The following is a 27,974-nucleotide window of genomic DNA, read 5'->3' on the forward strand; positions in this document are numbered from 1 at the left end:
CATAAACACAAACTATGTACAGTTGATAAAAATATTTGATGTCTGAATAATTTTAAAATTGGTAAGTCAAAAATGCTGTATATCATGAATATTCATAGGTCAGTATGTGTGTGTGTGTGTGTGTGTGTGTGCGTGCGTGTGTGTATGTGTGTGTGTGATTTTCCCCTTAAATCCATAAATATGTTTATGACAGATTACCACATATTTCATGAAAAAAATGGGTGCAGTCTGTTCTTTGCATTCATAATGTGACCCAAAATAAAACTGAAATGAATCATCTGAGATGACCTCAGACGAATATGTTTACACTCTGTGATAAACTAGTCACCATGAATTTAAGTCATATAAAACCCATATGTGGTAGGTTGAATAATGGCCATAAGTTCACATGTGCCCTTTTACAATTGACTTGACTATTCTTCAATCAAGAGATGGGGTCTCTTTCTCCACCTTTGAACATTGGCTAGACGGGTCCAATGCTGTGACCAATGGAATGTGGCAGAGTGACATATTTTGAGTTCCAGAGCCTTCGCTTCAAAAGGTCTTGCAATTTCAAGTTCCTGAAATTGCCATGTAAGGACCTGGTCTGGCCCACTGGAGACTGCATGGTTGTGTGGAAGGAAAATAAAGGTGCTATTGCCAGCCCAAACTGAGTGTCTTCAGGTGACCCATGTGACTGTCCAATCCAGCTGCCTCCTCCCCTAAACATATAGCCCGATAAGTGAGCCCAGGATAAAGAAACAGTGGAGTTGACATATATTGGTGAGAAATAAGAAATAAGCCATTAATTTTGTGTTGGTTGGTTATGCACCAAAGATAAACACCAAGGAAAGCTGAATTTTACCAAAAACAGAAAGAAGAATCCATGACTTGGATTCTAAACCTTCTTTCACTTTCTGAGTCAAGTATTCTGACCAAATATTTAGGTAGCAAGGGGCATCTGATTATACATGCTTTGTCATCTGAAGTCAAAACATATTTAATTCAGCATTCTATGTAAGGTTAAAATTCCAGCAATTTGCTCTCCTCCATTTTGGTAACAGCTACGTAGCAAGCAGGTGCTACCAGTGTTTCTTTAACATTTACTGAATAAATAATAAATATTGAAAAGTCTTACTCTTGTTGCTGGCTGAGTATTGGCTTCCAATTCTATACAGAAAATGCCTCAGGTGGCAAACAGTCAAACTTGGTTAATGTTTTTCCTTTTTTTTTTTTTTTTTTTTTTTTCAAAAGATCTGCCCAGGCAAGATAATAATGTTGAAAAGGTAACTAAGAAGAAGGCATGACAAATTAGATTCCAGAGTTCAACAACAAGGAGGATGTTTCCTAAAGGTCAAGATACATTCTAATGGTGGTACTTGATATGATTTCAGTTCGAACCCTGGAGAAGGTTGCTAAGGATCCGTCCAAAGATATTCTCTTTGGATGCAAGTGGGATTTTCTGTACTCCAAACTGAGTCCCCACCCAAGGTCCCTACGATCTAAAGCATTGCTCCCATCACTTAGCAGGGCCTTTTGGTGCTTTGAAAAGAATGCACACTATTCCCAGCTCCTGAATGGCTCAAGTCTATGTGTCCTCTGACACTGAATGTGTCCCTAAGGTTGATCTCTAGGACTCACAATCAGTGACTATGAGACAAAAGAGTACCTCTCTGTGAGTTTTCAGGTTATTTATTTACCTTAATTTCACTTGTTTGTTTTGACCTTACACTTCAATATGACACTTAATATGACATTTAAAATAAAACAGGAGTTGGGATGGAAACGTGAATATCAGAAGTGATTTTGACAAGAGCATTAAGCCAAATATTCCCATATTGTTGAATAATCACATTTAATGGCATTTTTATCAGGATTTAGTTTTCAGATAGGACTTTTGTGAATTAGGCTTATTATTTTTACTAGTATTTTTATTTCAAAAATTTATGACCTTTTAAATTGGGTATGTCAGTGCCCGGGTAGCTCGATCAGTTTAGCATCTGACTTTGGCTCAGGTCATGATCTCGCAGTTTGTGAGTTCCAGCCCCATGTTGGGCTCTATGCCCATAGCCCAGAGCCTGGAGCCTGCTTCAGATTCTGTGTCTCCTTCTCTCTCTGACCCTCCCCCACTCATGCTCTGTCTCTCTCTCTCTCTCTCAAAAATAAACATTAAACAAAATAAAAATAAATAATAAATTGGGTATTTCTCTTTCTGGGTATTTTTAATTTTATGATTTTCTATTAGTATTGTGAAAATTTTTCCATTTAGAAGGAATGTATTTAAATTTAAATTTAAATTTTAAAAGATGAGATAATTAAAGAAAAATATTGAGATGAATCAAAGTGACTTGCAGATATATCATTAGTTGTTTTTTTTCTTTTCTACAGAAGTAGGTTCTTTCCAAGAAGTTCCTAATTCTAATGAAAAAGGCTACACAATCTTTCTCATGACTCTATCAGAAATAAAGTAAGCTGCTGTATATTACAGCCATAATTTTATTTATCCATATATTCTTTTTATTAGCTTGACTTCCCAGATTGAGGAATGAGCCAGCTATGGGAAGTGAGTATGTCTATGAATGCTTCACTTAGGGCCTTGGAGGTTATGGGAAATGGTTTAGATTTTATTCTACGTGCATTTAAACCTATTTAGCAGTTTAAATTAAATTTGATCATGGTGTTATACATATAAAATATACTGGAAAGTATCAAGAATAAAGTGATGAATATTTAGGAGTGCACTGTAGTAGACCTGACAAGATAAGCTAGCACTTTCAATTAGGATTGTGACAAGGGGGATGAAGTTGAATTAGTATCTTAGTGTAGAAGCAACAGAAATTGCTGAGTGTATGTGGGTAGCAAAAGAGAGGGTTAAAACAAGAATGACTCCTGGATTTATGAAATGAGCAAAAGTGTCTATGGCACCTATTTATTCAGATGTAAATCTACTGAGATGGAAAAAGATGTAGGAAAAGGCATGAAGAGCTCACTTTCAAACATGCAATTGTATGATGTGCCTATGCCATTCAAGAGAAGATCTTAAATAGGTAATAGAATTGTGAGTCTACAGATGAGGTTAGAGGCCTGGTCCAGGCATAAAAATGTGGGAGTCAACACAACATCCATAGTGTCCAAAGAAGTAGAAATGAGTAAGGGTGCATAGAGAAGAAAGCAGGATCCAGGCCCTAAAGAATGCTAACAGTGAGGTGTGCCTGGGTGGTTCAGTCAGTTAAGCATCTGACCCTTGATTTCTGCTCAGGTCATTGTCTTGCAGTTTGCAGGTTCGAGTTCCAGATGGGTTTGAATCCTGTCTCTCTTATATACAGGATCGTGGCCTTGGGCAACTTGTCTTCTTAATGTCTCAATTTCCTCATCTGTTAAATGTGACTTAAAGTAGCATTTTCAGTATAAAGTTGTTGTATTTAAGGAAATAATATTTACAAACCACTTAGGATACTAACTGCAGCATTTTAAAACTAAAATTACCTATGATATTTATTGGTAAAAATTTAAATAAATGATGACATAACCAAAAAGCTTATATATGGATGTAGTTTAACTGAAGCTTTCTGATTATTTTAGTAATAAATCTATAAACAAAAAATCAGCAACTAAACTCCTAGTTCTGTTCCTTTCTTGCTAAGCTAGGCAGATGACATGACTATTTATGCAGAAAATTGGAAAGGATCAACAAAACACTCTTAGAACTAATAAGTGATTAGGGCAAGTTTACAGTATACAGCATTAATATAAAAAGTCTATCATTCTCCTACATACCAGGAATGAATGGAACTTGAAATTTAAAAGTGCAATGCCATTCATATTACAACTAAATAATAATAATAATAATAATAATAATAATAATAACAACTCAGGTAATAAATCTAACAAAATACTGTATGTACAAGATCTATATGAGGAAAATTATAAAACTGCAAGAACGAAATAAAAAACTAAATAAATGGATAGACACTCCCTATTCATGGATATGAATCTATACTGTCAACATGTTAAGATATCAATATTGTCAAGATGTCAGTTCTTCCAACTAGATTCAACGCAATCAACATCAAAATCCCAGCAAATTATTTTGTGATATCAACATACTTATTCTAGTTTACATGAAGAGGCAGAAGACCCAGAATAGCCAACACAATTTTGAAGGAGAAGGAAAATGCTGGTGGACTGATACTACCTGACTTCAAGCCTTACCGTAAAGCAACATTGATCAAGGCAGTGTGGTACTGGTGAAGGAAGAGGCAATTATATCAATGGAACAGAATAAACAGCCAGGAAATTGACGCACATACATACAGTCAACTGATCTTTGACAAGGGAGCAAGTACAATGCAGTGGAGCAGTCTTTTCAACAAATGGTGCTGAAAGAAATGGACACACACACACACACACACACACACAAATGAATCTAGACAGACATTACACACTTCATTAAAAAATACTCAAAATTTACTAAAAACTCACAGATTTAAATTAAAAAATTCAGAAGTATAAAATTCCTAGAAGATAATATAGGAGAAAACATAGATGATCTTGGGAATAGTGGAGTGTTTTTGTACATAACTCCAAAGACACAATCCAAAGAAATAATTTATAAGCTGAATTTTTTAAATTAAAAACTTCCACTATGCAAAAGACGGTGTCAAAAGAATGACAAGACAAGCCACAGACTAACAGAAGAGATTTCCTAAAAACACATATGAGGGACTATTATCCATAATATACAAAGAACTGTTAAAACTCAACAATAAGAAACCTACCCAATTTTTTAAAATGGGCCAAAGATCTTAACAGACACCTCACCAAAGAGCATATGCAAATGGAAAATAATCCTAGGAAAAGATTCTCCACATCATCTGTCAACAGGGAAATGCAAATGAAAACAATGATGTATCACTACACACCTATTAGAATGGCCAAAATCTGGAACACTGCCAACACCAAATGCTGGTGAGGATAGGAAGCAAAAGGAAATCTCATTCAGGGATGCAAAAGGGTATGGCCATTTTGGAAGACGGTTTGAGGATTTCTTACAAAACTAAACATACTCTTATCATATGATCCTGCAATTGTGCTCCTTCATATTTGCCCAGATGAACTGAAAATTTATGACTACAAAAAAACCTGTACAGGAGTGTTTATAGCATTGCTACTCATAATTGCCAAAAGCAACCAAAATTTCCTTACATAGGTTAATGAATAAACTGTGGTATACACAAAAAAAATTGTTCAGCACAGAAAACAAAAGGGCTGTGCATCCATAAAAAGACATGGAGAAAGCTTAAATGCATACTACTAAGTAAAAGAAGACAATCTGAAAATATTTCATACTATCTGATTCCAACTATATGATTTTCTGAAAAGGCAGAACTATGAACACAGTAAAAAGATGAGTGGATGTTAGGGACTAAGGAGCACACAGATAACAAGCAGAGCACAGAGGAGTTTTAGGTCAGTGGAAATACCCGGTATGATACCATAATAATAGATATCTGTTACTATACATGTGTCCACACCATACATTTTCAACACCAGTAGAAAACCATAAGGTAAATTATGGACTTTGGGTGACTATGATGTGTCAACCTAGGTTCATTGATTATAACAAATGCACCACTCTGGTAGAGGATGTTGGTAATGGAAGAGGCTATCCACGTGCAGGGGCAGGAGGAATACGGGAAATCTCTTTCTTCCCCTCAGTTTTGCTGGAAAACTTCAAATGCTCTAAAAAAATAGTTTTAATTTTTAAAAACTCATGGTTTCATGACATCAGTTCCGTTACTTTACAGTGACACCTCAAGTCAATAAAAGCCCCTGGACTCTGACAGTACAGCTGGGGGAAGCATCTCTCCCATCCAAGGTGTGCTGCTCCCTGTCACTGCCAACAGCATTCAAGTGTCTTTAACTGAAGCTGTGACCTCTCTCTGGTTGTCCAGACCTATCTCTTACATATTTTTTTCTCAGTTTCTATTACAAAGAGCAGGTAATCTTGGCTTAAAGAACAAAAAGACTTCATGATATAGTATTAAAAATAATATACGTTCACGAAGGAATGCAGTAATCACAAAGAAAAAAAAAATCAAGTCACAACACATAAACATAACCGGTAATAAACGGTGGGTGTATTTTCTTACCATCTACTGTCTCTGCTTTGAATTGTGTGTTTGTGCAGAACAGATTAATAACCCTACCAGCAAGAAGATAACTATGAAATCAATAAACATAATCCTATCAAATAAAACTGAACACGGTGATCTATCCCCATTTCCGGCTTTTCCTACCAGATTCTTCCCATGTCAGTTCATGGGTAACTCCATTCTTTTATTTCCTCACACCAAAACCACTGGAGTCTTTCGTTTTTTGTTGTTGTTGTTTTCCCATTCTTCTCATTTGACCTGTCAGCAAAACTTACCTTTTCTACTTTAAAATTCCTTCCCGAATCTGACCACTTCTCACCTTCTTTGGGATGCCAGCTTCTCTCAATTGCATGTTTACAATAGCATCCTAACTGCTATCCTTAGTCCTCTTGCTACCCACTTTCATTTGTCTTCAACTGAGCCATCAAAGTGATCTTAAAATGTAAGTCAGCTGATACACTTCCTGTGCTCAAACTCTCTGGGTGGAATCATTTCAGCTGGAGTAAAATGGATAATAACAAGACCAAAAGGAGCTATGTGGTCTGACCTCTGCTACTGCTCTGACCACATTTTCTACCACTTTCCTTCTTGCTTATTCAATTCCAAACATGTGCAGTATTCTAAGAACATGCTAGGTACATCCCGCCTCAGCATCTTTGCACTTGACGTTGCCTTTATCTGCTCTTCCCCAGGAATCCACATGGCTTTTGCCCTCATATCAGGTCTTAACTGAAATGCCACCAGCCTTTGCTAGGTACCATGTTTTAGAAAAATTTTGCCTTCTCCATCTCTGATTTTTCACCATAGTACTTAGCATTATCTAATAAACCATATACATGAATATAAATATATGTGTATATGTATATAAATGTTGGTCTGAGTTACTGTCTGCACCCTCCTCAACTATCGCAGACAGAAACTAAGGAGGCCCATAGTCCCTACCCTGGCTGTATATGACCTGTCAGCCTGTACAATCCCCTCCCCTGGAGTGTAGGAGAAGCCTGTGACTTGCTTCTAGTCAACAGAATATGGCATAGATGAAGATATAGCAGATGTAATTAAGGTCCTAAATCAGTTGTTTTTCATTTGATAAAACATAAGATTATCCTGGAGGAGCCTAGGTTGATCAGCTGAAAGCTCTTAAAAGAGGGGTTGAGCTCTTCCTGAAACAAGTTCCTCCTTGCTGGCTTATGAAGTACACAGCCATGTTGAGGAAGCCCATGTGGCATGGACGTACAGGCAGCCTCTGGGACCTGAGGGCAGTCTCCAGTCAAAAGCCAGCAAAAAGCTGGCGCCCTAAGTCATACAGCTGCAAGGAAATGAGTTCTGTCAACAACGTGAATGAGTTTGAAAGTGGATTTTTCCGTAGTTGAGCCTCCAGATGAGAACACAATCTGGCCAATACTTACCTTAAATGCAGTCTCTTGAGACGCTGAGCAGAGTTCTGAGCAAAACTACTCCTGACCTCCTGACCCATGGGAACTATTAGATAATAAATGTGTGTTGTTTTAAGCCACTAAATTTGTGGTAATTTGTTGCACAGCAATCAAAAATTAATACACTGATTAAAATCTAATCTCCACAAAGACAGGGCTTTTGCTCTGTTTTTACTGGGGCAGGTGTTCAGTAAGTGTTGAATAAACGTTTCTGCCTGCCATTTAAAGCATTAGGCAAGCTGGTTCTATCTTCTGTGGGCATTTTTTTTACCTCCTATCAGGATCCACACGTTGGGCTGTTGTTACTAGACTCCTCTCATCACTTAAACAGTCCACGGTCTCCCCTGCTTCCAGACTTTTCACTGTACTCTCCCTTTAGTCAAGGTACATTCCCTCCATCTTCCTCCCTACTTGTCCAAATTCTACCCAGCTCTTGCACACATCTTCAGCAGATACTAATTGGTTTACCATGCAGCAGTGATGTGTTTCTATTTTAATGATTTAAACTAAAAACTGGAAATTAGATTTTACGTTTTTTCCAAAGTCTTAATTCAAAGTTTGGGGCGCCTTGGTGGCTCAGTTGGTTAAGCGTCGGACTTTGGCTCAGGTGATGGTCTCACGGTTCGTGAGTTCGAGCCCTGCATCGAGCTCTGTGATGACAGCTCAGAGTCTGGAGCCTGCTTCAGATTCTGTGTCTCCCTCTATCTCTGCTCCTGCCCTGCTCTCACTCTGTCTCTCTCTTTCTCTCAAAAATAAAGATTAAAAAAAAAAACAAAACAAAACAAAGTCATTGCACGTTCTTTTGGAATCAACTCAAATTATTTGGCCAATAATAACCAGATATTCTCAGGTTTATTTTTTTCATTTTTTGTAATGATCTTGTTTTAAAAACATTATTTTAAATTTGTGTGTGTGTAGTTTGTGTATGAATGCATGTGTATAATATACATGTATACAATTATTATTGATAAGATTCATTACTTAAATACCAAGTATTATGCTAGATTCTATTGACTCTATTGCCTTTACTCCTTGAATACCAAAACAATCCCCATAGGATGTTTATTCTCCTTTTTGCTGAGGGAGCTAAGCTAAGAGAGCTAAGATGTGGTTGTTCTAGAAAAGTTCCTGAAGGCCACATAACCATTTGGCAGAGCTGGGAATGACACTTAGGTTATTTGACTTCAAAGCCAAGGGTTCTTCTAGTACCTTAACTATCTCCTCAATTAAGTAAGAAGTTATATGAATCAAAATACACATAGGATCAAAATATCTATAAACAGAATTTGCTATTATCTTATAGACCTATACACTTACTAAAAATAGCTACTCATCTTTGACTTTGCAATCTTCCTTTTAAAGGCTCATCAAGTTTATACATTTTTAAAGCTACTGATGGAAGACAATTAAACAACCACAAATTCACAGGCATATCTTAGAACAAATTACACTTGACTACTAGAAAAAAAAATGTGTGTGCTGTATGTTAGTGAGAAATGCATGAATAAAAGAATGTTTTCTGTCAGATTTCCTGTGAATGAAAAAGTTTAAAAAAAAGCATATGAGTTGGTGCTCAAAATATTAACCAACCTAGCTAAAGAAATGTACAAGGATATGGACTAACCACTGCACACACTAAATAAACCACTATGCATTGGTATAGCAGTTAGTTATATTTATAAAAAGCCACAGTACCCCTCCCTTACTTCATATTCTTGCAGATAGAAGCTAAAGAGAATAGTAGGATCATTCACATTTTAGTTTTTCGATGAACCCCCATACTGTTCTCCAGAGTGGCCGCACCAGTTTTCATTCCCACCAACAGTGCAAGAGGGTTCCCCTTTTCTCTTCATCATTGCCAACACCTGTTGTTTCTTGTATTGTTAATTTTAGCCATTCTGACAAGTGTGTGGTGTTATTTCATCATAGTTTTCATTTGTGTTTCCCTGATGATGGGTGAGGTTGAACATTATTCATGTATCTGTTGACCACCTGGATGCCTTCTTTGGAAAAGTGTCTATTCATGTCTTCTGCCCTGTTATCCAGCAATTGCACTATTAGGTATTTATCCAAAGGATACAAAACTACAGATTCTACAGATTCAAAGGTGCATGCACTCCAACGTGTATAGCAGCATTATCAACAATAGCCAAACTATGGAGAGAGCTGAAATGTCCATTGACTGATGAATGGATAAAGAAGATGTGGTATACACATAAAATGGAATATTGGTCAGCCATCAAAAAGAATGAAATCTTGGCATTTGCAACAATGCAGGTGGAGTGAGAATGTATTATTCTAAGTGAGATAAGTAAGTCAGAGAAAGACAAATATCATTTGATTTCACTCATATGTGGAATTTAAGAAACAAAACAGATAAATATATGGGAAGGGGTGAGGAAGAGGAGAGAGGAAAATAAAGCATAATAGATTCTTAATGATAGAGAACAAACTATGGGTTGATGGAGGCAGGTGGGTGGGAGATGGTCTAGATCCATGATGGGTGTTAAGAAGGGCCCTTAACAACAAGCCCTGCTTGTTGTGACAAGCACTGGATGTTGTATGTAAGTGTATTCAATTCTACTCCTGAAACCAGTAACGCACTGTATGTTGGTTAACTAAAATTCAAATTAAAAAAAAAAAAAAAGCTAAAGGCAGTAAATCTTCCACAAACAGGTCACAGGATCATATTTAAATTCTACTTTGTACTTCTGCTCAGAATTATAACTACCTAAGCACTGTTTTATAACCTAAGTACAAAATAACATAAGGTCAATTTTCCATTCTGTGTGTGCTTGTGTGTATGTGATTAAAGTTGTAAGTATAGTCAGCAGCCTGTTTGCTTAGTGTAGAAGGATTGTTATCATGCAAATCTATGGCATTTGACTTACATAATGAAGCAGTATAACAGAAAGCCTCCAACCAGCCTTCTAGATAAATAGAGAAGAGTCACAGGGCTACAAGTTGATGTTGCCAATAAATACAACATTAATTTATAAAAGAAGGGATTAATTGCTTCCGTGACACTGATTCTAAACATAGCTTCAAAGAAAAATGATGAGAACATTGTGTCCCCGTAGTATAATCAGTGCAAGTCAGTAACCTCTGATTCCTATTGAACGGAGTCACTCAGGCCATTTATTAGGCTTCTAAACTCCTTATGTGGGCAAAGAATAGTTTTACTAATACTATGATAAATGGTAAAAATTCATGTAAAGTTCTAAGAAATGTGAGGAAAACACAAATTTGAAATTCATAATTAAGAATATAAAAACTGGGGTGCCTGGGTGGCTCGGCTGATTAAGCCACCAACTCTTGATTTCGGCTCAGATCATGATTTTACAGTTCAGGAATTCAAGTCCCACATCAGGCTCCTCACTGACCAGGCAGAGACTGCTTGGGATTATCTCTCTCCCCTCTCTCTCTCTGCCCTGCTGTGCTCTCTTTCTCTCTCTCAAAATAAGTGAAATAAACTTTAAAAATTTATTAAGAATGTAAGAGCTGATAACTAGTTTTTAAAATTTTGAATTTAAATTAAAAAGTAAAAGAATTGATAACTAGTCTTTTTTTTTTTAACTTTAGAAAACGTAGAAGAAAAGGCTGCTTCACAAGTGAAATGCTGATCATAAAATAATTGCCCAGTCTTTACCATATAGTTATTGACCTCCAGTCAGAGAAGACTTATTCAGTGTTAACCATGGAAATTCAATCATTAATAATACAAATGATGATAATACCTTAATAATAATAATAGCAGTACTAATATTTTAAATGATAATTATAGAATAATCATATTAATATGAACAATGATAATAACTAAATTGCATCAAGGACTTGCTATGTGGTACCCTTTGTGTCATTGAATTTATCCACAAACCATAAGAAATAGATAGTATTAGTACACCATTTTAAAGAAATGTTTAATAGGCATATCACAGTCCATGTTTACTCTTGAAGAATAGGCTACATGTGTACCTAGATGGGCAGGAATGGGTTCTGTAAAGAGTAGGTGAATAGACTGAAACATTTTGCCATTATGTCTTCCCTCCCCTTCATTTTACTTTTAAATCACAGATAATTCAGAGGTAAAGTATTGAAACCATTAGTCTTTTCAAAACATTTTTGTAGTCAAATTAGTAAGACCTTTTATTTTGGTCTTCACATTTCTCAAAGTACTTTTGCTTCATTGTAAAAATATCTTTTATCTAAATTCCTTGAGGTGAATAAGTATTGCTATCATTACATGGAAGGAAATGTTGCTAGATAATTAAGAGCTACAGTGTCAGACTGTCTGAGTTTGTATCCTGACTTGTTCAGTTCTTAATTATATTAATTCAAACTAGTTTTCAACCTCTCTGTAGCTCAAAATTTTTTCATTATACAAATAATAATAGTAACCAGATCATGAGTCACACTGATATATAGATTAAACGAAGTAATAGGAGTAGGGCATTTAGAACATAGTAAAACCTCGGTGTATGTTAACTCTCATTTGGCAAGTAAACAACCTGAAGAACAGAGTCCAATGTCATAGAGTCAGAACTAAAAATTCATAATCATGACTTTTAGATTCCACATTACTGCTCCTCTATATCCACCATGCCAATTGTTCCCAAACTTGACTTTTGGATCCTGAGGCAAACCAAAGAATTATTCCAAGGGAGCTTCAATTTCATAAAAGTGATAATAATAATAGGATATAATATATATTAAGCTTGTACTGTATGTTAACCACTATGCCAAATCTCTTATACAGATTTTCATTTAATCCTCAAAATCCTATTAGATAGGTATTATTACTTATCCATTTATAGATAAGGAAAGTAAGTCTAAGAATATTTAAGTTGATAACTGTCCAAGGACACAGTAGTAATTTCCTGGGTTAGAAATCAAATTCAGTCAATGTGGCTTAAAAACTCAAATCTTAACCACTCACTTTTACCTACTGACTTAACATAAATAAATAAATGGACAGCATCTCACCACTAAAATTCATCATATTCAAAAGTTGGACACACCATACTGTCCTCCACTATCCTATCATCAAAGAACCTCAAATGCAGTGTGGTTCTCCAAGCATATATTCCACTTGTTTATACCATGGCTGCCTTAAGGAACCCACATTTTCTATTTGTTTCTGGAGCATTTAAGATAAACTACTACAATATACCCAAGAGTAGATTCACTAAATGGTACTGGTTTCTTTCATACCTATAATTATAATATCTGTCCTCACGCAGAGTGTGAAAATATATACATATTTTTGGCATGTATATTTCCAAATTTCATTGAATAAGTGTAATTTAAGCTTCATCATTTTGCTTGAAGTTGTATTCTCAAGAAAAGATAAAAGTACATAATACATAAACTTTATTTAGTGCCTGTTTAGATGCACAATTTATTCAATTAGATGATATCTAGTATCCTGATACTAAGATTTTATGCTTCATTTTTTAAATTTGCATGACTTTTAAAGTAGAAAATATATTCAGGTGGTGCAGAAATTTTAAAGGTAGTAAAGAATATGAACTTAATGGAAAATCTTCCTCATATTTCTTAATCCTAGTCATATGATTCACCTTCCCACAGGCAACCATACAGTAAGTTCTTATTATCTTTCCAGATATATTTACATATATTTACATTATATATAATTACATATATATACATATATATATACATATATACACACATGTATATGTATACATATACGTGTATGTATACATATACATGTGTGTATATATGTATATATGTATATATATGTATATACGTATGTATGTATATATGTATGTGTATGTATATATATATAACCTTATATATATATAAACTTATATAAACTGTATATATAAACTTATATATATAAACTTATATAAAGTGTATATATAAACTTATATATGTGCACATATATACATATACATATACATACAGATATATATGTATATGTATATGTATATATGTATATATAAATTTCCCCTTCCTCATTTTTATATTCATATGCCTTCTGTGGTGGTGCCAAATTGTTTTCCAAAGAGCTTGTTCCAATTTACGGTCATTACTAATTTATAAAACTGCCTGTTTTAGTTTTTCCATCAATACTGGGAGAATATTTGCATTTATGTTTCATGCTTAAATAAGGTTACATATGCTGGGCATGTTGGCAGGCTGATCAGCACCAAAGTTAAACAATATAAACCTTAATTTAAAAGAATAAAGTTATGTGCATTAACTCTTTAGTGATAAGAATAAAGATTGTGTTAACACGCATCTAAGATCTGAAACAATAAATATATACCCAAAAGCTTTTGGAAGTTCTTGGAAGAGAAGTTTTAATCATCACAGAAGGTTAAATTATAACTTAAATTTTTCAGTTGTAGAAAAATCTCAGTGACATCAGTGATTTTATTTCTATAGAATCATTATCTTTTGTGGGCAATTGATAAGATGTTTTAATCACCTTAAAAACCTAAGAAGAAAAAATCTCAAATGGCAGGATCTCTGCCGAAAACTTTTTAAAAAATTGTTTCCTTGTTGAAAGCCAACTACGTGACTGAATTTTTCCTCATAAACATCATGCAATATAATTTGTCCAACAAGTCTATGAGGTTAATGATATCAATACATATTTAAACACCAGAAAAATGAAACTCCACAATATTAACTAGCTCCAGGTGACACAATTAATATGGTATGGTAAGTAAATGAATAGGTAAATGTTTCCCATAAGTACTAGTCACAAGATAAATAGACAAAACATTGTTGAATGAAAAGATTAAACATATGATAGCTGTATAATTGCGCTAAGCCACCTAAAAAAATATGTCTTACCTCTAAAGCAAATGACAAAGAAGGAGTGAAAGGCTTCAGATGACCAAATCTACACAACATTAGGAACACCAAGCAACGGAAAGTTTCCAGTACAGCTGCCTTAGGTCTGAAATAAATATCATTGACATGTATTAGCTTTAATATGTTCTTTGTATGTTTACATGTTATAATTCATATGATGAAACACATTTTTTTCTAATTTTCAAGAAATACACGGTATGTTAATGTATTTAAGGAGCATGTGCCTCTGAAGTTGTTTGAAAACAGCCATTACACTAAGAAATAAAATGCATTTTCTTTTTAAAGAAAATCAGTTCCTAATCAGTCTATTGCTTAGTTTGAGCACTGATGAGTTAGGATGAAGCATACGCTCAATTAATAAATAAAATATCAAAGAACTAAATTTCTAGGATCCAAAGTAAATGAGACTCCTACCACTCACTAAATACTTTTATACTTCATTCATTTCATTTCATTTTTATTTATTTTTTTTAAATAATGTCGATTATTTATTATTGAGAGAGAGAGAGAGAGAGACTGCACAAGCAGGAGAGGATTAGAGAGAGAGGGAGACACAGAATCTGAAGCAGGCTCCAGGCTCTGAGCTGTCAGCACAGAGCCCGATGTGGGGCTTGAAATCACGAACTGCAAGATCATGACCTGAGCCGATGCTTAACCGACTGAGCCACCCAGGCGCCCCATACTTCATTCATTTTATTTATGTATTTATGTATTTATGCATGTATGTATGTATGTATGTATGTATGTATGTATGTATTTATTTATTTATTTATTACTTCATTCATTTTAAAAATGACTTGCAGGGGTGCTTAGGTGGCTCAGTGGGTTAGGCTTCCAACTCTTGGTTTTGGTTCAGGTCATGATCTCACGATTTGTGAGACGGAGCCGCATGTCGGCCTCTGACCTGACAGCATGGAGCCTGCTTGGGATTCTTTCCCTCTCTGTTCCTCAGCCCACCCCACTCTCTCTCCTCTCTCAAAATAAAAAATATTTTAAAAAAGAAAAAAATGACTTGTAAGGAAGATTTTAACTCTTCTAAAGTAATGAACTGTCAATTTCTGAAATATTGGGAAAACGGACAATGTATGATTATGCCTAATATGATAGGTAGCACAGTTATAGTCCTTTGTTATCTATTTTGTGATGTTCATTTTTTGTATGCATGGTATTCTTAAAATTCAAACTCTAAGTGAACTAAGCATGTTTATGTATTTGAAACAGCATCAAATATCAAGCACAGGTAAGTGTTTACAAATTATCTTGTAATGATTGGAATGAACAACTTTTTTTATTAGCATAAAATAAGCTTCTTATGATATTCATTTGTTGGATAAATATTTTTTTGTAACAGGTAAATAGTATTGTTAGGACAAGTGAATTTTTTGACTAAAATATTCTTGAATTAATCTCATAATACAGACATATTGTTTAGTTAGTTTAGATTATAATGGTATAAAGAAAAAAGTGAAGAAAATATAAAGTAGTATATTTAACTTAAATATTTCTTCTGCATCTATTTTTAATTTTTTAATGTTTATTTATTTTTTTTTAATTTTTTTTCAACGTTTTTATTTATTTTGGGGACAGAGAGAGACAGAGCATGAACGGGGGAGGTGCAGAGAGAGAGGGAGACACAGAATCAGAAACAGGCTCCAGGCTCTGAGCCATCAGCCCAGAGCCTGACACGGGGCTCGAACTCACGGACCGCGAGATCGTGACCTGGCTGAAGTCGGACGCTTAACCGACTGTGCCACCCAGGCGCCCCAATGTTTATTTATTTTTGAGAAAGAGAGAGAGAGAGGGAGAGAGAGTGTGAGCAGGGGAGAGGCAGAGAGAGAGAGACACACACAATCCAAAGCAGGCTCCAGGCTATGAGGTGTCAGCACAGAGCCCAATGTGGGTCTCAAACTCATGAACCATGAGATCATGACATGAGCCGAAGTTGGACACTTAACTTACTGAGCCACCCAGGCACTTCTGTTCTGCATCTATTAATCTTGAATTGTATTCTGCATCTATTAACTTGAATTGTATTCAAGTAATGTGACTTATCTTTTTGTGAATAAGATATAAAATCAAATTAAAATTTTTCTCCTTGTAAAATAATGCTATATAATTGGTATAAGCTATTTTTTAAAATTGGTATCTGGGTAGGTTCCAAGGGAAAGAAAAGGAAATTTCTATTTTACCTTATTTACTTTTTTAAACTTCATTTATTTACTTCGAGAAAGAAAGAGAGAAGGCACAAGCAGGGGAGGAATAGAGAGAAAGAGAGAGAGATTCCCAAGCAGGCTCTGCACTGCCAGTGCAGATCCTGACTCGGGGCTGGTCCCACAACCATGAGATCATGACCTGACTGAAATCAAGAGTTGGATGTTCAACCGACTGAGCCACCAAGGTAGTCCATAAAATTTCTATCGTAAAACACAATTAATTTCTATTAATTATATTCTATTCTTTGCTTTTTAATCTTTTATATTGTGAGAAGAAATCTACATATAAAGAAATATATAAAACAGAAATGTGCAATTTGATAATTTTTAACAAATCAAGAACCTTGTAACCACCACTCAATATCAGCACCCCCAAAGAGAACTCTTACCTCCTCAATACTTCTACCTTCCCTCTATCTCAGAAAGAATCAGTACCCTTTTATGATAATCATATTCTCTTTGCTCTGTTTTAAATTTATATTTTTACCACATTAGCATAAATTTTTAAAAATTCCTTGGGGCGCCTGGGTGGCGCAGTCGGTTAAGCGTCCGACTTCAGACAGGTCACGATCTCGCGGTCCGTGAGTTCGAGCCCCGCATCAGGCTCTGGGCTGATGGCTCAGAGCCTGGAGCCTGTTTCCGATTCTGTGTCTCCCTCTCTCTCTGCCCCTCCCCCGTTCATGCTCTGTCTCTCTCTGTCCCAAAAATAAATAAACGTTGAAAAAAAAATTAAAAAAAAAATTCCTGTATAGGTGTTTCTTTTTACTTTTAATAAATGGGATTGTATTGTATGCACTGTGTGTATCTAGCATCTTTCACTTACTGTTAATGAGATGCATCTTTGACGTTGCATGTAGCAGCAGGTCATGCTTTTCACTCTTGTATACTGTTCATTGTGTGAATATACTGATATTCATGCATCGATCTGCCTTGTAAAGGACATCAGGACTGTCGGCTACACTTGTTTATTATGAAAAATGCTGTCTGAACATTCTTTTCCGTGCCTTTAGACTTCCAGGTAATATTGTTTATATGTTGAAATTTAGTAAAATCTTCAGTATTTCAAGTTAGTTATCACAATATAAACTCTCCCCTCAGTGTGTGAGCCCTTCATCAGTAGGGATTGTCAATACTTTTAATGATAGTCATGTGGGATAAAAGGTGTTTTCTATTCATAAAATTTGCAAACAACATCTCTGATTTGAAGATTTTATTTTTTACTATCTTAATGAGGGTTAATTATTGAAGAACTGACTTTCTTAATGTTATTATAGTCTAAGTAATCAATTTTATCTTTAGGAATAGGGATTTGTATGTACCATTTAACATTTTTACCTACTTTAAGGTTATATAACGAGATACATTACTATGCTATTTTCTGGAATATTGGTTTTCCATTCACTTGTAAATCTACAATCCCTTGGCCCCAGGATTAACTTTTTATGGTGTGAAATATTTGTCAAGTTTATTTTTCTTATTCCTATGTGGAAATCCAATGTTTCCAAGACCATTTATTGAAAAGACAGCCTTTTCCCATAGCTCTGCAGGGACACCTTTGTCACAAATCAAGTATGTATGTATATATATATATATATATATATATATAGATATTTCCTAGGTTCTCTGTTTTAATCTTTGTGCCAATAAAGCATGTCTAATTACTGTAGCTTTATAATAAATCTTGATAGCCAGTAGTGCAACTATTGCCATTTTGTTAAATCTCAAGACTGTGTTGACTATTACAGGTCCTTTTCATTCCCATATACGTATGTCTTAGAAATGCCTACCCAATTCCAGAAAAATCCTTTTTACAATTTTAATTCCAATTGTATTAAATATGTAAGTCAATTTGGTGAGAATTGTAATGTTTATAATACTGAGCATTCCAATCTTTGAATATAGTTATCTCTCCATTTATTTAGTTTAATTATTTTTCATAATATTTCAATAGTTTGACAATGTTCTATAGAGATATTTTACTCATTTTTTAAGTTTTTATTTTAATTTCAGTTAGTTAACGTGCAGTGTTATATTAGTTTCATGGGTACCATAGAGTGATTCAACACTTCCATACATCACCCAGTGCTCATCACAAGTTCACTCTTTAACCCGCATCACCTATTTCACCCATCCCCACTTTCCACTCCTCTCAGGAAACCATCAGTTTGTTCTCTATAGTTAAGAGTCTGTTTCTTGGTTTGTCTCTCTCCCTCTTTCTTTTTTTTCCCTTTGCTCATTTGTTTTGTTTCTTAAATTCCACATATTAGTGAAATCATATGGTATTTGTCTTTCTCTGACTGACTTATTTCTCTTGGCATTATATTCTCTAGCTCCATCCATGTCATTGCAAATAGTAAGACTTCACTCTTTTTTGTGGCTAAATAATATTCCATTATATGCATATAAAATATATCATTATATATAATATATCATCATATGGAATATGTATTATTACATATATAATATATGTCATTACATATATGTAATATGTATTATATCTTCTTTACCCATTCATCAATTGATAGATTGCTTTGATCCATTTTGAATTTATTTGGTGTATGATGTATGTTTCATTCTTTTGCATGCTGCTGACCAGTTTTTCCAACACCATCTATAGAAGAGATGAGTTTTTCCCAATGAATATTCTTTCCTTCTTTGTTGAAGATCAATTGACCATACAATTACAGGTTTATTTTTGGGTTTCCTATTCTGTTCTATTGATCTATGTGTCTATTTTTGTGCCAGTACCATACTGTTTGATCACTACAGCTTTGTAATATAACTTGAAGTCCAGAACTGTGATGCCTCTAGCTTTGTTTTTCAAAATTGCTTTGGTTACTCAAGGCCTTTTGTGGTTCCACATAAATTTTAGAATTGTTTGTTCTTGTTCTATAAAAAAAAGAGTTACTGGTATTTTTATAGGGATTGCAATGAATGTGTAGATTGCTTTAGGTAATATAGACATTTTAATAATATTTGTTCTTCCAAAGCATGAACCTGAAATATCTTTCCATTTCTTTGTGTCATCTTCAATTTATTTCATCAGCATACAGTTTTCAGAATACATGTCTGTGTCACATCTTCGATTAGGTTTATTACTAGGTACCTTATTATTGTTGCTGTAATTATAAACGGGAATGTTTTCTTAATTTCTTTCTCTGCTGCTTCATTATTGGTATATAAAAATGCAACAGATTTCTATACATAGATTTTGTATTCTGTGACTTTAGTGAATTTATCAGTTCTAGCAGTTTTTTTGTTGGAGTCTTTCAGGTTTTCTATATGGAGTATTAGGTCATCTGCAAATACTGAAAGTTTTACTTCTTCGTTACTAATGTGGGTGCATTTTATACCTTTTTGTGTCTGATTGCTATGGACTTCCAGTACTATACTGAATACAAGTGGTGAGGAACATCCTTGTCTTGTTCCCGACCTTAGAAGGAAAGCTCCTAGTTTTTCCCCATTGAAGATTATATGAGCTGCAGGTCTTTTGTAGGTTGCCTTAATGATGTTGAGGTATGTTCCCTCTATTTTTATCACTTTATGACACTTTTTTTAAAGTCTATTTCTTTATTTTGAGAGAGAGAGGGAGAATGTATGCAGGAGGGACAAACAGAGAGGGAGAGAGAGAGAGAATCCCAAGCAAGCTCTGCACTGTCAGCATGAACCATTAATCATGCTCTGAGCTGAAACCAAGAGTCAGACACTTAACCAACTGAGCCACCCAGGCACCTGTGAGGGTTTTTATCACGAATGGATGCTGTACTTTGTCAAATGCTTTTTCTGAATTTATTGAAATGATCATATGGTTCTTATCCTTTCTCTTACTGAGATGATATGTCATGTTGATTGATTTGTGAATACTAAACCACCCTTGCAATCCAGGAATAAATCTCAGTTCATCGTGGTGAACATTTTTTTAATGAATTGTTGGATTCTGTTTCCAGTATTTTCTTGAATATTTTTGAATCTTTATTCACCAGGGATATTGGCCTGTAGTTCTCTTCTTTGGTGGAGTCTTTATCTGGTTTTGGTATCAAAATACTATTGGCCTCATAGAATGAATTGGAAGCTTTCCTTCCTCTTCTTTTTTTTTTTTTTTTTTTTTTTTTTTTTTGGAATAGTTTGAAAAGAATAGGGATTAGTTCTTTAAATGCTTGGTAGGAGCGCCTGGGTGGCGCAGTCGGTTAAGCGTCCGACTTCAGCCAGGTCACGATCTCGCGGTCCGTGAGTTCGAGCCCCGCGTCAGGCTCTGGGCTGATGGCTCAGAGCCTGGAGCCTGTTTCCGATTCTGTGTCTCCCTCTCTCTCTGCCCCTCCCCCGTTCATGCTCTGTCTCTCTCTGTCCCAAAAAAAATAAATAAAGGTTGAAAAAAAAAATTAAAAAAAAAAAATGCTTGGTAGAATTCCCTGGGAAGCTTAGACCTGAACTTTTGTCTGTTGGAATTTTTTTTATTATTGATTTGATTTCTTTGCTGGTTATTAGTTTGTTCAAATTTTCTATTTCTTCCTCATTCAGTTTCAGGAAGTTATATGTTTCTAGGAATTTATTTACTTCCTTTTGGTTGGTCAATTTGTTGGCATATACTTTTTCATAATATTCTTTCATAATTATTTGTATTTCTGTGGTATTGGTTGTTATTTCTCCTCTCCCATTTGTGATTTTATTTGAGTCCTTTCTTTTTTCTTGATAAATCTGGCTAGAGGTTTATCAATTTTATTGGGTTTTCAAAGAACCAGCACCTGGCTTCAATGATCTGTTCTATTGATTTTAAGTTTCTGTATCATTTATTTTAGCCCTAATCTTTATTATTTTCTTCCTTCTGCTGGTTTTAGGTTTGTTTATAGTTGTTTTCCTAACTCCTTCAGGTACAAGGTTAAGTTGTTTAGTTAAGATTTTTCTTGCTTCCTTAGGTAAACCTGTATTGCTGTAATTTCCCTCTAAAAACTACTTTTGCTGCATCCCAAAGGTTTTGAACCATTGTGTTTTGATATTTATTTCTTTCCATTCACTTTTTTCATTCCTTTGTTATTTATTTTTTTAATTTTTTTAATTTTATTTTTTAAATTTACATCCAAGTTAGTTAGCATATAGTGCAACAATGATTTCAGGAGTAGATTCCTTAATGCCCCTTACCCATTTAGCCCATCCCCCCTCCCCCAATCCCTCCAGTAACCCTTTGTTTGTTCTCCCTATTTAAAAGTCTCTTATGTTTTGTCCCCCTCCCTGTTTTTATGTTATTTTTGCTTCCCTTCCCTTATGTTAATCTGTTCTGTGTCTTAAAGTCCTCATATGAGTGAAGTCATATGATATTTGTCTTTCTCTGACTAATTTCGCTTAGCACAATACCTCTCGTTCCATCCACGTAGTTGCAAAAGGCAAGATTTCATTCTTTTTGATTGCCGAGTAATACTCCATTGTGTGTGTGTGTGTGTGTGTGTGTGTGTGTGTGTGTGTGTGTGTATCCCATCTTCTTTATCCATTCATCCATCGATGGACACTTGGGCTCTTTCCATGCTTTGGCTATTGTTGATAGTGCTGCTATAAACACTGGGATGCATGTGTCTCTTTGAAACAGTATACCTGTATCCCTTGGATAAATACCTAGCAGTGCAATTGCTGGGTCGTAAGGTAATTCTATTTTTAATTTTTTGAGGAACCTCCATAGTGTTTTCCACAGTGGCTGCACCAGCTTACATTCCCACCAGCAATGCAATAGAGATTGTCTTTCTCAGCACCCTCGCCAACACCTGCTTTTGCCTGAGTTGTTAATGTTAGCCATTCTGACATGTGTGAGGTGGTATCTCATTGTGGTTTTGATTTGTATTTCCCTGATGATGAGTGATGTTGAGCATTTCTTCATGTGTCAGTTGGCCATCTGGATGTCTTCTTTGGAGAAGTGTCTATTCATGTCTTTTGCCCATGTCTTCAATTGGATTGTTTTTTGGGTGTGGAGTTTGATATGTTCCTTATAGATTTTGGATACTAACCCTTTATCTGATATGTCGTTTGCCAATATCTTCTCCCATTCTGTCGATTGCCTTTTAGTTTTGCTGATTGTTTCCTTCACTGTGCAGAAGCTTTTTATTTTAATGAGGTCCCAGTAGTTCATTTTTGCTTTTGTTTCCCTTGCCTCTAGAGACGTGTTGAGTAAGAAGTTGCTGTGGCCAAGATCAAAGAGGTTTTTGATTGCTTTCTCCTCGAGAATTTTGATGGCTTCCTGTCTTACATTGAGGTCTTTCATCCATTTTGAGTTTATTTTTGTGTATGATGTAAGAAAGTGGTCCAGGTTCATGCTTCTGCATGTCGCTGTCCAGTTTTCCCAGCACCACTTGCTGAAGAGACTGTCTTTATTCCATTGGATATTCATTCCTTCTTTGTCAAAGATTAGTTGGCTATACATTTGTGGGTCCATTTCTGGGTTCTCTATTCTGTTCCAATGATCTGAGTGTCTGTTTTTGTGCCATCTATGCACTTTTTGATTTCTTCTTTTATTTCTTTACCTATTCATTGTTTATAGCATATTATTTCACCTCCATGTATTTGTGTTTTTTGCAGATTTTTTCTTGTGGTTGACTTCTAGTTCCATACCATTGTGGTCAGAATGGGTACATAGTATGACTTCAATTTTTTTCAATTTATTGTTGCTTGTTTTGTAGCCTAATATATGATATATTCTGGAAAGTGCTCCATGTGCACTTGAAAAGAATGTGTATTCTGTTCTTTTAAGATGGAATGTTCTGAATACATTTGTAAAATCTATCTGTTCCAGTGTGTCATTCAAAGCCATTGTTTCCTTGTTGATTTTCCATTTATATGATCTATTGATGTAAATGGGGTATTAATATCCCCTACTATTATCGTATTATTAGCAACTAGTTCCTTTATTATTTTTTGTATTTTTTTAAAAAGCTTATTTATTTTGAGAGAGAGAGAGAGCAAGAGAGCGAGCATGGGTGGAGGAGGGGAGAGAGAGAGGGAAAGAGAAAGAATCCCAAGCAGTCTCTGCATTGTCTGCACAGGATCCAATGCGGGGCTCAACCCCATGAACTGTGAGATCATGACTGAGCCAAAGTCAAAAGTCAGATGCTTAAACAACTGAACCACCCAGGCACCCTTGTTTTATGTATTTGAATGTTCTCCTGTTGGGTCCATAAATATTTACATTTGTTACATCTTATTGTTCAATTGTCCTCTTTATTGTCTCCTTTATTATTATATGCTGCCCTTCTTTGTTTCCTGTTACAGTCTTGATTTAAAGTCTCTTTTCTTGGAGTGCATGTGTGGCTCAGCTGGTTAAGTGTTTGACTCTTGGTTTCAGCACAGGTCATGATCCCAGGGTCATGGGATCAAGCCCCATATCAGGCTCCAGACTGAGTGTGGATCCTGCTTAAGACTCTCTCTCTCTCTCTCTCTCCCTGTGTTCCTCTCCCCAACGCCTACTCTCTCTAAAACAAAACAAAACAAAAAACTATACTATTGGTATTAGCTTATTGCTACCTCTCATAAGTATATGCAACCAATAGAATTATAATCTTTAAAATGTGAGATCCTGATTCTTCGGATCTGGGTTAATTATTTCAGAGGGAACTGTGACCTATTTTTCCATTTTATTAGTTCATGACTCTGTAGGTACTTTACTTCTAGTCTAGAAAAGTAGGGATAGAGAGCCCCCCAAAAATGTTTATAGGTGCATGTTCTAAACCATCCCATTAACCAGTATGTTCATTTTGATCTTGATGATTTGGTGATTGATAAAACTCCAGAATCTGCTGTTATTCCAGAACACCAATTAAGCATTCCTTGGTAAAGTAACATAATATTTAATATAAATTAAGCATGTGTTTCCTGGACTTTTATTTTTACAATTTCCTGAAAGTAATGGTATTGGTTACCTACTTAAACAATTACACTACAACAAAGATAAGATCTCAAGAATGACTGAGTTTTTTTGTTTTGTTTTGTTTTGTTTTGTTTTGTTTTGTTTTGCAGTTTTTCACCAAGTTACAGCATATGTAAACTGTAGAATACGTGAATTTGGGAGTCACATTGTTTGGGTTTCTACTGTGTTCTATCTCTTACTATCTGTCTGTCTGACTTTCTTAGCCTGTAAAATGGGCTTTATAGTAATTCTTATCTCAGGGCATTGTTGTAAGAATTAATAACATATTCCATGGCACATATTAAGTGCATAAATATAGGTATCAGTATTAATATTAATATTTGATAAATACTAAGTAATAATGAATAGTTATTTTTCTACATACTTCCTACCATAAATGCATTTTAAAATTGTGCAAGTGAATGCATTTTCTCACTAGGGTAGTATTTAAAGCAAGATTCTTTAAATATGCTGTGTGAAGGAAAGGACATACACTTTAAGTACATAGCACACACATTCTGGCATATATGTGAACTGTTCAATGGCAAAGAAAAGTACCCAATGTGTTTCATATTTTATTAATTACTCAGAGTTATGGTCTATGTTTTGCCAAATTACTCATTACACTTATAAGTTTTCTTTAGTAACCTTAAAAAACCTAAATCTCATTTAAAAGGCTTAGATTGTAAATGCATTCTTGATTTTAAAAATTGGATAAACTACACTGTTTAACAACATACTGTGAAATTATAGTTTCAACTTTATTTTTTAATAACAAATGGTTGATGACTATTGAAGTTTCACATATATTTTTAAGACAACATTATAAACTACACAAAAGGAAAGAATCTCACTTCTTACCTTTGATCCAGAAGAAATCCAATGGAGGTCAATGTCAGAATAATGAAGCAAACCCTCAGAAGGAGGGTAACTTGTGATAGTGCCTGTCAAGCAAATACAGAGACCAAAGATTCTTTAGGAGAGTTATCAAAAAGAACATTAGAACTTAAAGCTGTCAAGAAAACCAGCCTCAAATTTTATTTTATATTACACCATTTGTCACTGGCATTTTTCAAAAAGGCTAACTATGCAGCAGACATTTTGGTTTCCTTAATGTCATTTAATTATCTTGCTGAACGCTTGGGAGAATCAAGTGGACACTTCCACAGAACTATTTTGTTTCAAATATTCTTTCTAAAAATTCTCCTTTAAAGTTATGACTGTCATAATTCTTTGAAACACCTGTGCCCCACATATGGAGAAATCACTTACATTTGTATGAATAAATAGCACAGTCCAATAGTTATTTTTATTATCACAAATTCTTTGTGGTTTCAAACCCAACACTGTTTTTAATACAGAAAATATTTAAAGCAGAACGTGTTTATGCGTGCCAACACATAAATAAAACATATTGCACAAATATATATTCATATTTGATGAAATCTACAGATTTCCTATGTACATGCCAAGGGTTATCTTTTCAATTATTGTAATAAAACATTTTAATCATAATTATAAATGAATTATGCATTTTGTTTACATGTCAAAATTTAATAATAATGTTTATTGAGCATCTACTATTTTATAGCTTCTACGTTATATGTTTCATATATTTCAATTCTTTTCTTTAGTCCCAACAACCTTACAGATAAGGTATCATTATATCTGCTTCATATATGAATAAGGTAACTTTTCCATCATCACATAGAAATAAATGACACCTCTGAAATTCAAAATACATTTCCCTGACCTCAAAGTATGACAATGGTGGAATAAATATGAGCAACAAACCTAAACAGTCAGGGGCAGAGAGGTTGCAGAGCTAATATTTAGGGTCAGATAAATACTGTTTTCATGTGAGAGTGGATCTGTAAAAGCAAGAAGTTGGACGCACACCCCTTGAATGATTCCCCTACTCACTGATGGTGTTTATGTTGCATCTTAATGAGAACACCAGAAGTGTGACACAGCAAAGTGGCTAATAGAGTTATCAAAACATGCAAACACTCTTTCTCTGCTTTTTCATGAAATACCTAGAGGTAATTTCAACTCATTTATTAACTAATATATATACCTACAAAAACTGCATCTGTCCACAGTTTTAAACAGTAAGCAAAAGCCATCAATCACAAACACTGTTCCTGTCCAATACCCCCTCTCCACACTGCCTTATACATGAAGCCTGACCTCACAGCCAACTTATAACACCTCTCTATTCAGTATCGTATACTTGGATGGTACCCGGAATTGAAAGGGATTTAAAAGCTTCCAAAACAATAGTTTTCTAGACGAGTATTGATGAGTAATCAAAAATATGAATAAAAAATATCGATTTGTTTTGGAGTATGGGGACTAGGTAGGTATCAGATATAAGCGGGAAAGCTCAGTGGACACCAGAATGTTTTAGTGGAGAGCTATAGAGTGCTATTTGGATACATGGAATTCAGCAATGACTGCTTTGGGACAATGCAGCAAAAGTGCCAGAAAATTATTTTCAGGGTGGTAGAAGTAACTAGGTCTGTTTAAGTAGATTAATGGCTGTTTAAGGGATATGTTCTAAATGCTCCAAGAGCTTCAATTTCTACTTAGAATAAAACTCAAAAGTCCTTACTCTGGCCCATATATAACATATCCCCTTACCATATTGTCCCCTAGTAATCTCTCTGCCTTTCATATCACAAATTTTGTTCTCCTTTCAACATGGCAAGCATCCTTTCCACTAAAGTCTGTTTTATTTACTGTTGCTTCTATTGGAACAACTTTCCCCAGGGATCCTTAGGATTCATTCCTTCATTTCACTGAGGTACTATTCAAATGGACATCCTTGTCTGTCATATATAAAATAGCACTTTTTCATAATCATCTATAACCTTATTCGTTATATTGTTCTCCATACAACACTTGTGTACAATTATACATTTATACACTTATCATTTCTATACAATTGTAGGTTTGTCCATTCTTTTGTTTTTGTTGTCTGTCCCACCCCACTAGAATGTAAGCTCCATTAGAGGTTATGTTTTGTTATTCACTGTTATATCTCAAGCATCTAGAACATTTCCTGGCACATAGTCAGTACTCAAATAATTTTCTTGAATGACTGACCAAATGAGTGAATATTTTATTATATTTTTGTTTTAATGTCCATGCCTTTGATATTAATAATTTCTTAAATTATCAATTGGTTTAGTCAATACTTTAACACTTTATAACATTAAATATATAATTTCCTATCAGTGTTTTAGTTTCTTAAAATTAAATTATATTAAATGAGTTAAAATTTGGTATTTCATAAATTAATATTAATAATTTCATATCATATATTAAGTGTTTCAAAGTGTTAAATATGTTAAATATTAAATCCTTTAATATTTATTTCATTCCTTAAAGAACAGAATTGTCCTAAAGACAAGAGTCCACTTCTTTATTTAACTTCTAAGGTTTTCCATAGAGCATCATT

At 34.7% G+C, this 27,974-nt stretch overlaps 1 protein-coding gene across 5 annotated transcripts in view; it reads right to left on the minus strand.

Moving 5' to 3' along the window:
• Window positions 1-27,974, minus strand: part of AGMO (alkylglycerol monooxygenase) — a 383,631-nt gene that overhangs the window by 133,232 nt on the left and 222,425 nt on the right. For all 5 annotated transcript variants that reach the window (XM_045494981.1, XM_045494979.1, XM_045494977.1 and 2 more), the window contains 2 exons: window positions 25,373-25,455; window positions 14,396-14,501 (listed from right to left, as the gene is read on the minus strand). In XM_045494981.1, coding sequence (XP_045350937.1) covers window positions 14,396-14,501; window positions 25,373-25,455 — 189 coding nt within the window. The remainder of the gene's footprint in view (window positions 1-14,395; window positions 14,502-25,372; window positions 25,456-27,974) is intronic.

This window comes from Leopardus geoffroyi, chromosome A2, assembly GCF_018350155.1.
Source record: "Leopardus geoffroyi isolate Oge1 chromosome A2, O.geoffroyi_Oge1_pat1.0, whole genome shotgun sequence".
Lineage (NCBI taxonomy): Eukaryota > Metazoa > Chordata > Mammalia > Carnivora > Felidae > Leopardus > Leopardus geoffroyi.